Genomic DNA, 18,264 nt, shown 5'->3' with positions numbered 1-18,264 from the left:
ATGCTGTTGAACTGGGGGTCTGAGGTTCTGTCCTTCCCCTCCTCCTCCTTACTCCTGACAACAAAGCTCTCTCTATGTTTAGGCTGATGGTCGTCTTTTGTTCAGGTCAATGGCCTCTCCTCCAGGTTCTCTCCACCTTCTTCTTTTCAGGACAGTCCTTCCCCTCACAAATATGGATTCGCAGAGGTGTTTCTCTATTGCTCATTGGCTCAGCCTGGGCTGGGGGGATCCACCTTGGAGCCAGGGGAGCTTTGAAGCTTATCAAAAGGCAGCCTCTTCCCCCACTACCAAAAATGTGCCCCCCACCCCCAAACCCAACACACGTGCTTTCTAAAATAGTATATTGTGTTTGCAGAGTAAACAGTGAAGAAATAAACAACTGAAAACTTCTATCTAGAACTTCTCTTGCTTTAGTTGTGGGTGAAAAAAAAATGCCCTGAAAAATAACTGTGAAAAGGAAATAGACTATTGTAATTCACGTGTTTCTCTTTCCATCTCGTTAGTTTTGGTCTAGAAGTTATGCACCTACTGGTGCTTCATCCATAAAAAGGAATGCTTTATTTTTTTATTTTCTTCTGCCTGTTACAGAAAGGTATCCATGAGTGGAACTTCAGTGCTGCTTCAATCAGGGGAGTAAGGTAAGTTGTTTCCCTTTCATGTTTTGAAATGAAAAGAGTAATTGAATGAGTATTGTATTAAGCTGCTGCAGTGCACTTTGGTGGAGTAATAGACACAGAATTGGAGCAGAGTATTGCAGATACCGTCACAGGTGCCCTGCTCTAAGTAAACCCCTGGGAATCTTATTTCGGATTCAGAAATGACCACTTGGAGGTAAAAATTAGCAAACATAACCTGCTGAATCAAATAACTAGTATTTTCTGAAAGTTGGTAATCACTTACTTTATACTGATTAAGATTGAATTAAAATAACTACCAATGTTTCATGTCAATTTACCTGAGTTCTGTCACAGCCAGGAGCAGCCTAGTGCACAGAGTACGTAAGCCAGGAAGTAACACGTGGATGCAGAGCAAGAGAATATGAGGAACTGACAAGATCAGGGTGTCTTGTAACACCCTAATTGCTTACCTGTTGTTGGGTTTTGCTGTGAGCATGTATGTTTGTGGTTCTTTTGTTTCTGTGTCTGTTCATGGATATGGCAGCAAAACTGTTTCAGGAAAGCCCCTAAGGAGAGGAGTCTGTCAATGCAGAGTGGTAGTTAGACCACCAAGTGAAAACTTGAAGATTGTTAGAGAACAGAAAAAGGAATCGATAGAAGAAGAGGTAAAGAAAAAAAAAAAAAAAAAAGAGGGGGGGGGGGGGGGAGAGAAAAAAACAACCCCTAACCTCCCAAAGATTCATGTGGAGTAGGTTAACATGGATTAATAAATCATAGGATCAGGAACGGCACGTGCAAGACTGGCTTGACTGGATTAGAAGAGAATGAAGTTATATGTTCAAGGCCATCTTTCTGTTCTTCAGCACATGTCCCTCTTTGGGACAGGGCTTATGAGATAATGACAAAGGAGGAAATTTTGCCATGTGTTTGCTTTATTTCAGCAAAACGTTTTTCCTCTACTAGAGAGACTCCTTCTAGGGAGAATTTTTTACTGGTTTTTGTGCCATACTGTCAGTAGAGAACAGCCAGTTTGGACCTAGTGGGTCTGCTCTGCTAGGCCGTGTTGAATGCATCCTGCTTGGCAGGGTCCAGCCTTGCAATTTGTATCTTCTGATAGTAAAAAAGTAGTGTTCTACCACTGCTGTGACCTCTTTGCATCAATTCTTCGTCTTAGTCTCTATCTTTTTTATTTTTTCCCCTCCCCCTAGCATTTATCTATACTTTGGCATCCTGCAACTTTCCACTTAAAAAAAAAAAAAAAGTCCCGAAATATTACTCTTTTTTTTTTAAAATAGTCCTTGCTCCGTTCTAATAATAGCTGTTCCATACACACAAAGCTGTTGCTATGTCTGCAGTACGTTTTTGCACAGATGGATGATTCTTTTTCCTTCCAAAAAATAACTTAAAAAAACAAACTATCAATAGGCACAGAAATTCAATCCTGTGGGATTCAGCTTATTTTAGGCAAAAAATTGCAATGATACACTTAGTTCAGTCTGGTTTGGGTTTTGGTTACAGTATGTTTTTGTGTACTTCTAAAAAAAAAAAAAAAAGTATTTATTTATTGTCTTTTTTTTTTTTGGTCTCCCCCCTGCTTGTTAAACCATATTGTGGTCAGTACTGTTTCTGGTATACCCTCCTTCATTTGTGGTTTAAACTGTCATTTGTCAATTAAACTTCCAATCTGTTCATCTGGACAGATGTCCAAAACAACTTGGAACACTTCACACTGAGCCAAGAGTCACTGTGAATTCTTAGAAAACTCTCTGGCTGCCCCCATGAGGAGCTGCAGGGGGAAATCTTTATCTTATGCAAGTATAAAACTGAATAAAACTTCTTTTGTTTTGTTTTCTTCTTCCAAATATATGCAAGTTTCTGTTCACTTAGTTTTTCAGGTTGTTTCCTAGTTTTATGAAGGCAGATATTCTTTGGAGCGAGGCAGCCTTCAGAATCCGGCCTGCTTCTAATCTATTTTTGTATCAAGACTATTTTAGGCTCCTTTGAAGCCGCTAGACTTAAAGCAGTCTAGGAAGGCGGAGTTCCCAGCTTTATGAGGATTCTAAGCCTTTCTAGACTAGTAAGAGCCAGCTTTAGAAGTGCAGCCTTAATGTACAAGGCAGGTCTTTGTACATGATCTTGGAGGCTTTTTCAACAAAGGCCTCCTCTTAGTGCGTTACTTAAGGAGACAGTGGATCTGAAGAAACATCTAGCATTGAAATGGCTAATGTTTTCTGTAAATACTTCAAGGAAATGACTGAGGGGTCACTTCTGTGTGCTATGTGTCAGCCAGTGTAATCAGCATCTTATTTCATGAGTAATAGAGTTCAGGTCTTGAGAACTGCAAAGGGACTTGGGAAGCATGTAGAGCTCTCTGAGCAGCACGGTGCTAAATCACACTCTGTATGCAGAGAGTCATAGTAATTGGCTTTAGCTTAACAAACTCATTGATTAGTGCTTTGTGTGCCCATGTAAATAACTCTGCTTTTGTCATATGCCTTCTTGACCTCTTAAACACAAATGTTTATTATTGAATCAGGCCAAAAAGTACTGTTAATCTTGAAGACTTAATCAGAGCTTTTGGGACATGACCGCTATCCTAAAGTGCTTTGCATCTTAAGTTATCCAGAAAAGTCCCTAGTGTTCTGCAGAGCTGGCATCATATGAGCAAGAAGATACCAGCTTTCTTTTTACAAATTAAAAATAAAAAATAAAGTACCAGACTGAAATTGCTAGACTACAAGTTGGCTTTTTCTCAGTGTTCAGGGCAAGCCCTGGATTATGAAATCTCTTCCGTGGGAGAGTGAGTGCCTCAGAGGTTGTGCTCATGAAGGTAGCGTTAGAAACAGCAAAAAAGTTAGATTCAGATCTGCATCCAGTGTTCTTCATAGCTTAAGAATTAACAACAAGGATATTTGTCTTCCATCCCAAGTTCTTGGAGCTTGGAATCTAATCAGACTACTTAATTACAACAGTAGGAGATGTCTATACTGCTACACTTCTAGAAAACGGACAAAAGCTCCGTGGAGCTGCTTTTCTGTGTTTGCTGCCAATGCTCAACTGTTTTTATCTGCTGCTTCATCTGGAAGTATTAGTAAGCAGTAGTTACAGCATTTGCAGTATTTCTCATTGACCAAGGGAGTTCTGGACACACACGAGCTGGGCATAAGGCCACATGACATTGTGCTTCCCTGTTTGTCTTTGGAGTTTCACAAATTCAGCCCCAATTCTGCTCTCCTACAAGTTGATGGTTACTATGTGTGCTCAAGAACTGTCGGAATGAGGCATTTCCTGAGGAAATTATCCTGTCTCTTTTTTATAACTTCGTATTTTTTAGTCTTCCTTTTTTCACTTTAATAATATTTTTTTAGGGAGGAAAGCAACATATAAGCAATGTAAATGCTCACTTAAAGGCCTTAAATATTTATGAATTTGCCTGCCCTCTGTGTACACTCCACATTCTTACCCTTTTATTCACTGCTGTGTTAGTCAGTGGCTTTGTGCATGTCAGGTTTAAACTGACAGTTTAATCAGTAAAATGTTTAAACTCACACGGAGCTTGAAATGAATGAGTAATTCTGTTAATATCAGTTACTCCATATCTGGAGAGTTTACCTATATGCTTGAAAAACTTGAATTAAAAGTGAGTTTATAAACTGGGGACTGTCTTCAGAGATGTGTACATTACTTAGCACTTATTAATTTTTCCTAACATAAAAATAAATGAGTCACCACACCGAAAGACAAATACTCTTATAATGAAGCTTGCTTTTTTCATAAGGAGCTTTATGAAAGGCAGACCCTTCACCTTGTCTAAAGAGCCATTTGTTTATCAAAAGTTACAGGGCTCTACAATAGAAGGATCATAAAAGGAAGCAAGGATCAGACAACTTTAGACACCTATTAAAGTTTGAAAATTACAACCGTTTCCTGATATTTAAAGAAAAACTGTTAAGTTAATAAAATCATCAATCCTTTGGCACAACATAGAATACCATTCTACTTTATTGTGCTATAAATTAATTAAAAACATGATGGCTCTCTTGATCCAGCTAAAATAGATTTATTTCACTAGGAATATGGATTTTGTCCAGTATCTTAAGAATGTTAATAAGGGGACTTAATTTATCTTGGTTTCTCAAGATAAGTTGTAACACCTCTAGACATATTTTGGGTTTGGTTTTTTTTCCTTTTCTAATATAGTAACAATTATATGTATCAGCTTGACACCTGGCACTCAACATGTGACAAAGTTACAGAAAGAACTATTTCAAATAATGCTTAATCTTTTCTATAAGGAGCACAGTAATGACATGCATATAAAACAATTATGGTGAATTAATGTCTTTACAAGAGCTGCAGCCCACTCGGGGTAGAAAACTGGCAACTGTACCAGAGTTTGTGCCTCTTCTGTTGAGGCATCTATGCATCCTCAAGAAAATGGCACACATACTTTTCCATTATCTTTGCTCTCCTTTTAGAGTAGATAAAGCAAAAACTGAAGAAAGGCGTGGGTGGACAGGGGTTGTAAAGTCATTCACCTAATTTTTTGATGCTGACTTAATTTTAAAATATTTTTCCAGCATACAACACAAAGACCCAATCAGAAATTTTGGTGTTCAGGATTGAGCTGCGGCAGATTCCTAAAGCAGGAAGAACTCATGATTTGAGTTAAAAGTCCAGCTTTTTAATGTGTTCATGAAAGGATGTTTCATCCTAGCTGCAGGAGTGGAAATTAAGGGCCTTACCTAAATGCACTGAAGACAGAAATGACTCAGATCAATGAAAATAATCCTGTTGATTTAGCCCCTCCTCTTTCTTGGGCAATATGTGGATTAGGGGCTGAGCTGAATAATAACAAACAACAAAATGTGAACTTTGGAGGATACAAGAGTGTAATTTTACAATAAGGAAAAGCTATGGCTTCTTAGGTTTAACCTGGTGTTTTCCCATATTAAATGGGCCGATCTGTATAGTTTGACATAGCTGGTAGAAATCCCAGTGCATCTTTCCACTAACGTGTTCCTCTTGGCTGTTCTTGCAGCATATCGAAGTTTGAAGAACGCTGCTGTTTCCTGTATGTGCTGCACAACTCGGATGACTTTCAAATCTATTTCTGCACAGAACTTCATTGCAGAAGGTGTGTCACTTGTTATTTCAAGAAAAAAAAAAATAGCCTGTGATGGGGTAGATGGTGTCTGCATGCGTACCAGGGACTGACTGTTGCAGAACTATGGTGAAAGGTGATCTAAGCATCCTCAGTGATCACCATCTTTCATGCAAAAGCTTGATACTGAAGTACCCTGGAGATGTATGAGGTTTGAAGTGTCAAAGTGCAGGCTCAGACAAACATTAGAAACAAATATGATTACAGATTTAGGGCTTGTGGTTTTGTTGGTTTTTTTTTTGACACACTTGTGGGGTTATTTTTTAATACTTATGTTAAGGTTTACTGCAAGTGTTTGCCCCGAGTCCAATAAAGCATCCTAAACTTAAAATGGACTTTGTGAAGTGGGAACATTTGGGGTAACAAGAAGATCAGGTCAAGATTTCTCTTTTACTGTAACTAAAATTTTATTTACAGTTACAGAGAATCACACTTGATTTCTTTTACATTAGCACCATGTTTACATAAGTAAGATTTTACCAGCATCCCTACAGAAAGCTGGGCAAGGGTTTGTTGCACAAAATTAAGGGCGTCTTGGATTCTCTAAGCTGTGTCTCTGCTCCATAAGCTTGAAGGCTATGGTCTTGAATTGATCCAGAAGGCATTCCCAGAGGAAATTTCATGGGTTTTTGTGCTAAAAAAGGCTGTGACTTTACCAAAAATCACAGTGGTACTCCATATTAATGGCTGCGGCCACCTCCAGCCCAATCCCTAGCTTGTCCTCTCATCTGTTGTAGTTCATATAGGTTATTTACCATGTTCATTCCCCCTCATATCTGAGCACTTCTTAGAAGACAAATAAGCAATACCTTAGCATAACATGGTATTTGTACTTGCATTCTTTCAAAGGGGTAGAAATCATAGGTAATAATTTATTGTTTTAATGAGAAGTTGTTAAATTGACTCCTTTTTCATTCAAGCAAAAACTTGAAGCTAACTTTCCCGCAGTACAAAAACTCCTCCAAATGTAGGCAAGATTTCTAGGCACTTTTCCTGATGCTTCAGTGTTTTTATTGGACATAAAGAAATGGTGGAATAGGATGAGAATTTTGCCTGATACATAGATTTTGAAATATTAATTCCATTAATAATTTCAGACATCATGGTTGTCTTGCACTTATAAAAGGCATATGTAAAAGAACTAAGGAAACTGCAGATTTTTACTTCATTCTTCATGAAAACAAAAAAATTATTTTTTTCTTTTTGCTGGCAAACAAACTTTTACACTGAGTTAATACTTACTAAAGTCCTATTTTGGTTCATTCATTACTTTCGAGAGAAGCATTCTCTTTGTCCCTGTACTATCTCAAGTGTGTATTTGCTTTTCTCTTGTTTTTTTTCCTTTTAACAGGTTTTTTGACATGGTGAACAGTATCATTGAAGACATAGGGAAGACTACAGAGGAAGGGGAATGTGATGGAGACTCTCTAGAAGTATTTTTATTATTTTTTTTTTTTTCTTCACCTCCCAGCATACTAGGAATTTTGGGCTTCTTGAGTAGCATTTCACTGAAGGGAGTGAATTATTCATCTCTTCTCTGGAAGAAGTTAAACAAGTTATTGTTTAAAAAATTTTATCCTGTACTGTTTCTAAATTAATGATTCTTTTTAATGGTCCTCATGTAGTGTTTATAACCAACATAGCTCCAAATACTTGCTTGTGGAGGTACTCAACTCTGAAATTCTCCAGTCATGCTAATTTCAGAGTGACTCTTGTAACAGTTACTTCAGAGTGTAATCATAGTCAGGTGGCATTAGCATCTGTTTAAATTTTCAAGTCTGTTTGTTGTCTGTTTCATGCATCACTGGAATCAGGTACATTTACATTATTAGCAGGTCATCTACACAACAAGTAAGGATATAGCTGTAGTAGGGGAAAGCTTGTCCTTGCCAGTTACCGTCTGTAGGCAGTGAACAGCAAACTCAAATCAAATGATGATGTTGTTCTTCTGAGTCTGTTTATACCCTTAGCCTGCTAACTCACACTGAAGCTTAGGATGCCCTACTTTTGCTGCCACCCATTATTGTCACCTTGAGTTTCTATCTGAGCATATACATCGTTAATTGAAAAGTGACTACAGGGCCATCAGGTGCAATGCAGCAATTAGGGTGTTCAGGCTTTCTTTTAGGTGGCAGGGAACAGGATAGAATGCCTAAACCCATGTCCTGTCACATGGTAATCTGGTGTTTCTAAGCTCTAGAGACATCTAGAACTAACAGAGAGTCAATACTGGTTACTGAATACAGCCCTCTGTCCCAGATTTGATGTTGGCATTTTATAATACATCTGAAATCGGAGACAGGACAAACAGAAACCACTGGAGTGACTTGTGGAATAGAAAAATGCCCTATAGTGAGAACCTTAGGGTGCCTAATTTGTTTATTTTAGCAAAAAGAAAAGCAGTGGGTGACTTGATTACAGTGGGTAAGGATTTTTACAGGGAAAATTACTGTGTGCTAATGGTATTTTTAATCTACTGAAGAAAACCAAAATTAAATACAGTGACACCAAAGAAATTTGAATTGAGGCGTGACTTCACCATGAAAGTAATTAATTGTTGAAACGAAGTACTAAAAGAAGTAGTGGGTTCTCTCTTTTATTAAAAAGAAAGGAGTCTTTAATTGGAGGAAAATTAAAAATACTTTATCTAGGCATGAGCTACTGGGCTTAGCATGGAAGTGACTGTGTGAAATTACGTGTCTGTGTTACACAAGAGGGTGGATCAGTAATCTAATGACCATTTCTGTACTGGCCTTAAACTCTTTGAAATTCAAATTCAGCCGAAACCAGGCTTAATACATGCAATCCTGACTAACCTCCGTTGGCACACTCTGCTGGCTGGCCTGGCAGTGGCAAAATTGAGGTTGTGCTGTTTTTGGAGGATGTGGTCAGGTCAGGAGAGCATCTGGAACAGATAAAGCGTGTCCAGCCTGGCTTTCTATGCCTGAGTGGGAGCCGAAGCTCTCCGTTGGGCACAGAGTGCCCTCTGTCGTCTTCCCTTGCTTTCTACAGCACCTGCCAGCAGAATTGCAGACGCTGTTGACTAAGACATGTGATTGTAACTGCAGGGAACAGAGAAAGGCTAGCTTAACCTTTACACACCTACCTGAAATGGCTGCCTTAGAAGCCAGTGCTTCCTATACAGTCAGCAGAGAAATACAGGCATGTCTGCACAGCATCTGAATTGTCTTCTTGAAGTGTTTTTCTTTCCTTCTCCATAGACTGCAGAAAGTAATTAACGTCCTAGATGCCTTAGTTATGAGCACAGTGTCAGATAGAATAAATCTTAACCCTCTGTTTCATTTCTTACTGTTGTTTGCTTTGCAGTATGATTATGAATATGATGAAAATGGTGAGCGAGTCATCCTGGGGAAAGGAACCTACGGCATTGTATATGCGGGACGAGATTTGAGCAATCAAGTCAGAATTGCTATTAAAGAAATCCCAGAGAGAGACAGCAGGTATAGTGACTGTCTGATTCCAAATTTTGTGCATTACATAATTTCATCAGTAACGTGATCAACCTGTTTGCTGATCAAGCACTACCTCTTCTACACAGCTGCCAGTAAACTACCTGTCTGCAGTGTATAGTGGTGTTCCCTATCTTTGTAACAAGGCATTTCCAAGTTGCAAGATAGATTATGATCACAACTGGGAATTTAAATGTTTACTGGTTTTGGTACTAATAGTTCATAATACTTTTTCTTTCAAAAAGAAATATTACTGAAGTGCAGAACCTTACTCAAATGCCTAGTGATAAGCCCTGTCTACTTGGACGTGTTCAGGCATGTCCTTGTACAAGAACTATTGAATTCCATTATTTGCAGAGTCCTTCACAATTCTGAGCCTGAACTGTTGATAAAGGCATTTTCCTCTCCTGTTTGTGCATCATTTATTATGAAGCCCCTTAACATTAGAATATGTCATGTAGAATGATCTTTTTCTCCACATTTTTTTAATGCAGAGTCTATCTGTGTATGTATTGCCCTCTCTTGTTTATAAAGGTTGCCTACATAAAGGGCAGACACTTGATGTTCTTAGTATTTGTATGGAGGCTTGCAGTTTATCCTATTTGAATACATAGATTTCTACAAATATTCTGATAAAAGTTATATCAAGTCTAAAGATAAGATTTTTCAAATGAAACTGTGTTAAACTGTCAAGTTATTCTTATTCTTAAACTCTACTTTAGCCTTTGGTTTTCATAGTCAGGTGTCGTACAAGCTGCTTCTTAACATGTGACTTGAGCGCCGGGATCTCTAAAGTGCCTCTCAGACACTTTGTAATACGTTATCAAAGACTGTAACTCAGGCTTATGAAGCTATGAAAAGTAGTAAATGAAGTCCTTGCCATGGTTGGCAATACGAAAAGGAAACATTCCTGCAATGCTGTTGCCCTCAAATGCATTTCCAGTACTACAAAATAGTACCAGTGGCCATATCAACTTTCCAATTTAAAGTGAAATCATTTTAGGTAGATAATAAGAAGATATAGCTTTCTAAGGTTCAGAATTTTTCTTTCTTCCTACCATTTAAAGTCTCCTAATGATTAGGTTCTAAAATAATAAATGCTTCATCCCACTGGAGAATTTTCTTATGGCTTTATTTTATTTGCTAAATTATTTTAGTTGCTCAAGACTCAATTAACTGTGCAGTTTAAAAGTGCAGGGGGAAGAACTGTAATTGCCTTGCTCTTGCTGCTCTAAATGAATATCCCGTTAATAGAATTTAGGAATATAATCTCTAATGATTTTGCATTTCTGAATGAATAACAGTGTAGTCAGAATCTTTATAGTCACGTGTGGAGAGGCAAACCAAAACTCAAATTAGTTTTTAGTAAATAGACTCAGACTTGCATAATCACACTTTTCATTAACCAAATACTTCCTTTGTTTTCTGCAACAATTGTTTTCCACTTGTAGTTGATGCTGTTGTCAGGGTGAGCTGATAACTATGGGCCCCGAAAGGGAGTGGAGCTCACAGGCACTTTTCCCTGAACAACTTCAGTTACATTTGTGCTTTGATTGCATTCCTGGCACTGGTACTCCACACTGGCTCCAGGGAGAGCTAATTCCTGGACTCGAGGCAGCAAGAAAGCTACCCCTCCTCCCAATGAATAAATAAAATAATAAAATAAGAGTTTTCTACTCGTTCATTAGGGGATGAGAGTGTACCAGTGTTGGTGTGAAGTCTATTCTGAGACCAACCTGCTGAGGGTGAAGATGCAGTAAAACTATTCCTTTTGGTGGCAAGTAGCTGCAAGGTTGAGTTTGCAGTTATGTTTAGTACCCCCTCAGTATAAGCATCTGAATGTCTCTTCCACTTGCTCAAGACTCTGTGGCTCCTTCTTACATCTAGACTGACAGAAGGAGGTCTGTGTCCTTCATCTATTTCAACTACCCTGAAAGTCTGACTGCAGATGTTAGTGCTTTAGTGAAAAGAACCACCAGACTCTTGGCATATTGTCTGCATTTTACCAGACAATACACAGAATCTGGCAGCTGACCCACTTCCAGCTCACCCGTGGTTGGAAGAGCAGCATTAGGGCTGTCCCAAGGGAGCACATTAGCTGCTGAGCCCTGGTGGTGTTCCACACTGGAGAAGGATCCAGACTCCAGAAACCTTCTTGGCAGAAAGACTGCTGAAAAGCTTACATCTCTGAAAAATACTTTGCCTTGGACTAAATTACATCTGGTGAAATTGTTTTGATCAGTTCTGAATATCTCCCCATGAAGTGATTCTTGTTTTCTTACTCTGATAGCTATTCACTCTTGCTTTCAGATAAGACTCCTACTTTAGTTAATTAAAACTTAAATGGTGATTTCTTTTCCTTATTGAGGTGATTTTAAGTATACACTAACTTTATGGTTTACTAGTTAACTTTGGCACTAGTCTGAATCCAGCTACTTGCCCAACTTTTTATTCTCTTCAAGTTAGGCTGGAGAGGAGTTCATTTTCCACAAATTTTGTTTTGCTCAGTCTATCTATGTGCATTTTTAACATTTTGTATGTGAATGTTTACACAATATTATATATAATTTATATATGCCAGCTGTATATAACTAAATAATTATTTAGTATGTGGTGGTCACAACCAGTGTTGTTAAATGCATCTAACACAGTCATTTTCAGTGTAAACATGTTTCATGTAATCTAAAGTAGAACTTCAGCTACTGCAGTAAACACAAGACTTTCTTTCCAAAGGTCAATATTGAAAAAAACTTTTTTTTTTCTTTCCAGGTACTCCCAACCTCTGCATGAGGAAATAGCTTTGCATAAGCATCTCAAGCATAAGAACATTGTCCAGTATTTGGGTTCTCTTAGTGAGAATGGCTTCATTAAGATATTCATGGAACAGGTGCCAGGTGGTAAGTTGTGGAGGAGACTGGTTTGGTGGTTGGTTGGTTTGGTTGGTTTTTAACATTTTAAAAGTATGAAAACATATAGTACTGCAACAAGATGTATTTCATGCAAATTTAATATATTTTAATATCTCTTTCCTAAATTAATGGGGAAAACTCTGTCTTCAAAGTGCTTGGGTCCTCTTATTCGGTATTTAGATAGGATGTGCTACAGAGAGAGCTCAGATCATTGCTGTGGCAGATAAGCTCCTTTTACCTGCAGATCAGAGATGATCTGTGGTTATCTCACTAGAAAGACTGTAGCTAGTCTGAGATGGCTGAGCCCTCCTCAGGTACCTAATACAAGAGAAAGATGATGGGTGATTGTTGCTTCTGTTTGAGACCAAAGAACTCACAGCAGCCAGACACAACAGAAATCCCAGTTCTTGAGCTTAGCTTTTCGAAAAACAGTGGAATTGGTGTATGTACAAAGACATGCATGTGTGCATCCACCCTTTTTCACTCTTTTACAACATTCCTCTGAGGCAGCTTCTCTTCAGGCATGGGAGAGAAGTGAGCACATTGATTAAATGGGTTCTGATCTGCCTGCTTGAGGAACCTCTGCTGCAGCTGAGGCCAGTGGAGATACTGTGACTCTCTTTTTAATTACTCACTCTGGTGATGATGCAAAGTAAGCATTTGCCTGGAAAGGCCTTTGGTTGTAGAAGAGGTGCCTACACTTGGTTTGGGATCGATGTTTGTTGTTACTTTGTTTTTCCTTTGGGGGAGAAGGCAGAATTTAATTAGATTTTTGCTCTCACTTTTTTGCTCTCCAAAATAATAGGCAGCCTTTCTGCTCTTCTACGATCAAAATGGGGACCATTAAAAAATAATGAGCAGACAATTGGCTTTTACACCAAGCAGATTCTTGAAGGATTAAAATACCTCCATGATAATCAAATAGTGCATCGAGACATAAAGGTAAGATTTTGAAGAGAATTAAGCCTGATAGTGTTATGTAACTGCATAACCCTTTATTTGTCCTGTAATTTAAAAACTTATTTTCCTAAAGTTCATTATTGTCACATACCCTTTCTGCTGTTCTGTACTGTGGGTTAGGTAAGTGAACCGTAGCTGATTTGAATTTGAAACCAACAATTTTATTTTTATTTTTTTTAGAAGAATTGATGTGTAGCCACTTAAGATGTGGTAAATTCAATATTATTGTTTATGTTTTCAATGAGATGATCAAACTTGCATAAAAGCTTATTAGAAGTGAAGAAGATTGGGGATGGGATATTAGCAGGTTCGTTTCCAAGGAGATTTCAGATGAAAGAGTTCAGTTTCACCAAAAAAATAAGCCTTTTACCTCCCTTAGTACTCTTTAACTAAATTCCTGTAGTATTCCGGTAGTTCACTTTGAGATTAAGTTTCTGATAATGGGATTACATAAAGCAGGAACACTATCGATTCCTCTTTCATCTCCCCTCTTAAGAGCCTTAGGAAGTAATTGTTACTAAAAAATGCATTGTAGAAACAGGCTATACAAGAAGTCTTAGATGAAGATTCAGCAGAGAAAAATAATTGCTCTGAACGTTTTATTCCTTAGGGTGATAACGTGCTTATCAACACGTACAGTGGAGTGTTAAAGATTTCAGACTTTGGAACTTCAAAGAGACTTGCAGGAATCAACCCATGTACTGAAACTTTCACTGGTATGTTCCCAAAGGAGACTCTCTTTCCTCACTCGAACTCTGCACGTAGGGTCAGAACCCACAGCTACTGAACTTCCATTGACTTCAAGTCAATATTAAAGCCTGCTGCAATAACAACTTTTTGTATACCTAATCTTAAACCATACAGTGTACTTGTATGCACTGTTCAAAGAGAATGCTGTTTTGGAAGTTCTACTTGAGACATAAAAGTCCTCTACAACAGAAGAGCTGTGTCTTTCCTGTGTTGTGTTTGAGTCTGTCTCTTCTGTGCACATGGCTTTTTCATCTTGACGATTGAAAGCTAACTTTATTTTTTCTTTCATGACTGGCTTGGGCGTCTTGGCTTCAGCTCCAGAATTGCTTATCTACAGAGCCTGTCATTAACTTGATCCTCATTCTGCCTGATAATTTGATCTGTATGTGAAATCATGCAGTGGCACTGCATTAAGTAATTATGCAAAATGAGAAGTGACTGTTATTTTAATTCCATCCTCTGCTCTTCCATTTCTGCTGTAAATGGAATAGAAAGCAGAATGATGTGTCAGGTTGATTCCGTTACTTCAGAAAAAGTGTTTATATCACTTGCTGGTTTAGGTTCAGATTTCAAGTTGTACTTCCTTTTCCTGTCTGAACACAATTAAGAGTGATCTTCCTCATTTTAATCTTAATCTATAATACAGTAAATGAAAATTAGATGTGATACAAAGCTCGTTGAAACCTCTTAGTAATTGTCATTGACTTTGAAAAGCAGTAGCATCAGATCAGGAGATGATATCAGATGTCACAAGTAATATTTTGAATACAACTTTGATTTTTATGTAGAATGCACATGGAATAATAAGGAGGATTTTTTAAACTCTCCCAATATTGCTCACTCCTCGGTGATTTTGTTCCTCTTGTCCTTTAGCTATCTATTTGCATCATTAGTGCACCTAAATAAAAGAGTATGTTTTAAACAGGTACCCTTCAGTATATGGCACCAGAAATCATAGACAAAGGGCCACGTGGCTATGGGAAAGCTGCAGACATCTGGTCTTTGGGATGCACCATCATTGAGATGGCTACAGGGAAGCCCCCGTTTTATGAACTGGGAGAACCACAAGCAGCTATGTTTAAGGTCAGGCATCTTCCTTGTACCATTCTGACCAGTATTTGTAAACACAGGAAATCTTATGACTGTTTGGAGAAGCTAGAATTAGAGATTGCAGATGAAGAAGATAAAGGAATGCTTGGTTAGTGAGGATGTTAAGAAGAATGAGCTGATTCAACTGAGTGGGAGTGCTATGTAGTTTTGAAGAGAGTAATGGAGCAATAGCAGCTATTCAGCACTCTTGGTGGATTTTTTTTTTTTTTCTAAAAAAACCAACAAAAAAAACAGAGAGAAAAGCAGTTTTCTACTTCACATGAGCCTCTTCTTGTAATTGTGAGGGTTTTAATGTAATTCATTATACAGTTTGTAATAGTTTTTCTTTTTTTTCTCTGAATTAATAAACCAGTTACAGAAAAGAATATCAAAATTTGAGAAAGAGTATACCACTTCTAATACCTAACTTTTTTATGCTGTTTAGTGCTTGGGAAAAGAACAGTGTAGGCCATTGTTTCTCCCTTTATTTGTCTCAGGTGGGAATGTTTAAAATACACCCAGAGATTCCTGAATCCATGTCTGCAGAAGCCAAAGCTTTCATATTGCGTTGCTTTGAACCAGATCCTGATAAACGAGCTTTTGCTCATGAGCTACTTATAGATGAATTCTTGAAGGTTTCAAGCAAAAAAAGAAAGTCCCAGTCAAAGCTCTCAGGTAAGCATTGCTAAATTCAATCTGGAATTTTTCTCTTGTGGAGGATACTGTTTCCTGATTTAGTCTTCAAGATGAACACAGCAGATCTCCATCCCAGGTGAACATTCAGTTGTAACCTTCTGTTCTAGCAGCTTGCTGCAGAAACAGTATTGTAGCAGAATTCTGTTATCGTGTTATCACAGAGGTGATTTATATAAATATTTCTAATAAGGTTTCTAAAAGTCTTTTTATGGTTTTGTGCAGCTTTTATGTAGTTGTTTGTTTTTTTTTTTTTAAAATTCTCATATGTTTTCATCCAAAGAATGTTTGCATAGAGTACGTTTTGTGTAAGGTTAGAACATACTGTTGAGCTCAGGGCTTTTCTGCATGAGCAAATTAATCTTTGTCTCGTAGTAAATGTGCATGTACTGCATTATTTTTGTTTCATATACTGAGTTCCTGTAGCGTTCTAAATTATGGAAAATACGAAAGGAGTTTTGAGAGTATGAATGACGTTCTATGTGAGTGCATATATACATAGGAAAATATCTTCTGTATATTTTTGGCATGATACCTAAAAGAAATAAAAATACCAGGTAAAGATTACATTGGATGAGCACTTTTAACATCGTTTCTACCCCTCAGGTTAAAACTAAATTGCAATATATTACTTTTAGAGATTGCAGACAGGAGAGTTCAGATAGCCCATAAAAATTGGAAGAGTTACCCCTTTACACTATGCTTGTTTTCTCAGTCAATTTCAGCACAATTAACTTTCTTTTTTCTTTGCTTATCTCCCACAGTTCTTTCAGCTAACACAAATGGTGAGTTTTAACATACTTCTCTATCAAAACATAACTCTCTAGGTACCATGGTTAGCACTTGTTCTGATATGATTTGTCACACTAAAATGCTGCAAAGAGAAGTGGGCACAACTATGAAAATAAATGACCTTTCTCTGTTAGGAACCTCCAATTCATTGTGCAGATTTAAACTACTATTTGTAATCCTACAAGACTATGGTTTAATTGTCTAGGCAAATAATATAGGCTTGAAGAGCTGTGGTGTCATAGGGCCACTTAGTGAAAATCTGAACAAGAAACCAAATGGCTTGTTTATAGTAGCAGTAGAGCCAAGGTTTGTGGAGAAAGATAACATAGGTTTTTATTAGGCTAAATTCTGTAATTAAAAGTGGAACGCACTTGAGTCCTCTTGTCAGGCCTGGGTACAGGATGTTCATCTCTTTCAGGAAATGAACTGGGGAGAGCTGCAAGAGGACAGGGGACAGGACACCAAACAAATGCGTAGTTACCTTCATGCTGAGTTGCTGTCAAGGGACATTTTGAAATGTTCACATATGAAATAGATATGAATGGTTTCTTGCAGCAGTAGCGCGTGCTCTGGATTTTAAAAGAAAAGTTCTGACTTAACATGCATGTTTATTATTAATCAAAGACTATGAATTAATTAACCTTATACAAAATGATCTGATAAAGAAATATATCTTACATGTGTTATACTATATATATTTCTATGTATATATGTAAAAAAAAAAATCTATTTGTATTCATACATAAAATTAAGATCTTGGAAGGTGCTTGGATGACTTACCCTGTAGAAACACCTTACTACTGCTGAAAAGTTCATGCTGATCATATGAGGTGCACATTCACTCCAGTGGTGTGGTTCTGTAAGAGAACTTGCAAAGAGCCCAGCATTCCTGTATCTCAGGAAGCTTTTGAATAAAAGCATAACTGAAAGATAACTCTACTCCAGAAGAATAAGCTTTAGGAGGTTTTTTTGTCAGTTTTGTTTTAGTGTTTTGTATTGCTGTGGGGGAAGACTGGAGTCTTTCCTCGGAAAGAGTAGCCTTTTCACTTTAGAACTGTGATGGCACTATTAATTTCTAATTTCTGAATATTCTTACATGAATAGAGTATCTTCGGAGTATATCCTTACCTGTCCCTGTTTTGGTGGAAGATACAAGTAGCAGCAGTGAATATGGTTCTGTCTCACCTGATACAGAATTAAAAATTGATCCATTCTCTTTCAAAACAAGAGCCAAATCCTGTGGAGAAAAAGATGGGAAAGGAATCCGTTCCCTTTTTCTGAGGTAAAGAGCTATCTGGCATTTATGTTACACAGTAGATTCAGAACATGTGCATTGGGGTGGTTTTGTAATGTTTCTTTTCACTGAGTGTCTTTCATTCAGTATCCCAGATGAAAATTTTGAGGATCACAGTGCACCTCCTTCACCTGAAGAGAAAGATTCTGGGTTTTTCATGCTGAAGAAGGATAGTGAAAGGAGAGCCACCCTTCACAGGATATTGACTGAAGACCAAGAGAAGGTGGTGAGGAACTTGATGGAAGCTTTGGCTCAGGTAAAGTAATTTCAGAAGGCCACAAAAAATTTATGCAAATTGAAGACATCTGCAATTACCTGGAATTTTTGAAATTGCACATAGTAAAGCAATTAAAAAATAAGTTTGATTAAACTAGAAAGCATACACAGGCAAGCTTTCATAGTTTATTATTTTATTTGGGCTATTAAAAATAGGCTTTAAAACTGTTTATGCTACGTTACAAACAATACAAAAGGCATATGTCAATACTATATGTATATGTATAGTATATTTATATATACACTATAT

At 37.6% G+C, this 18,264-nt stretch overlaps 1 protein-coding gene across 1 annotated transcript in view; it reads left to right on the top strand.

Moving 5' to 3' along the window:
* The window catches only part of MAP3K5 (mitogen-activated protein kinase kinase kinase 5), a gene marked incomplete at both ends in the record, with an annotated part of 34,149 nt that extends 16,155 nt beyond the window's left edge, over positions 1 to 17,994 (top strand). The window contains 12 exons of the mRNA XM_010178277.1: positions 589 to 638; positions 5,659 to 5,754; positions 7,133 to 7,214; positions 9,109 to 9,242; positions 12,021 to 12,148; positions 12,966 to 13,102; positions 13,731 to 13,836; positions 14,796 to 14,953; positions 15,457 to 15,634; positions 16,417 to 16,437; positions 17,549 to 17,726; positions 17,826 to 17,994. Of these exons, the coding sequence (XP_010176579.1) occupies positions 589 to 638; positions 5,659 to 5,754; positions 7,133 to 7,214; positions 9,109 to 9,242; positions 12,021 to 12,148; positions 12,966 to 13,102; positions 13,731 to 13,836; positions 14,796 to 14,953; positions 15,457 to 15,634; positions 16,417 to 16,437; positions 17,549 to 17,726; positions 17,826 to 17,994 (1,437 nt within the window). The remainder of the gene's footprint in view (positions 1 to 588; positions 639 to 5,658; positions 5,755 to 7,132; positions 7,215 to 9,108; positions 9,243 to 12,020; positions 12,149 to 12,965; positions 13,103 to 13,730; positions 13,837 to 14,795; positions 14,954 to 15,456; positions 15,635 to 16,416; positions 16,438 to 17,548; positions 17,727 to 17,825) is intronic.
* Positions 17,995 to 18,264: the final 270 nt, after the last annotated feature.

The sequence above is a fragment of the Antrostomus carolinensis genome, unplaced genomic scaffold, assembly GCF_000700745.2.
Source record: "Antrostomus carolinensis isolate BGI_N321 unplaced genomic scaffold, ASM70074v2 scaffold13761, whole genome shotgun sequence".
Lineage (NCBI taxonomy): Eukaryota > Metazoa > Chordata > Aves > Caprimulgiformes > Caprimulgidae > Antrostomus > Antrostomus carolinensis.
This window is presented reverse-complemented; position numbering and strand designations above follow the sequence as displayed.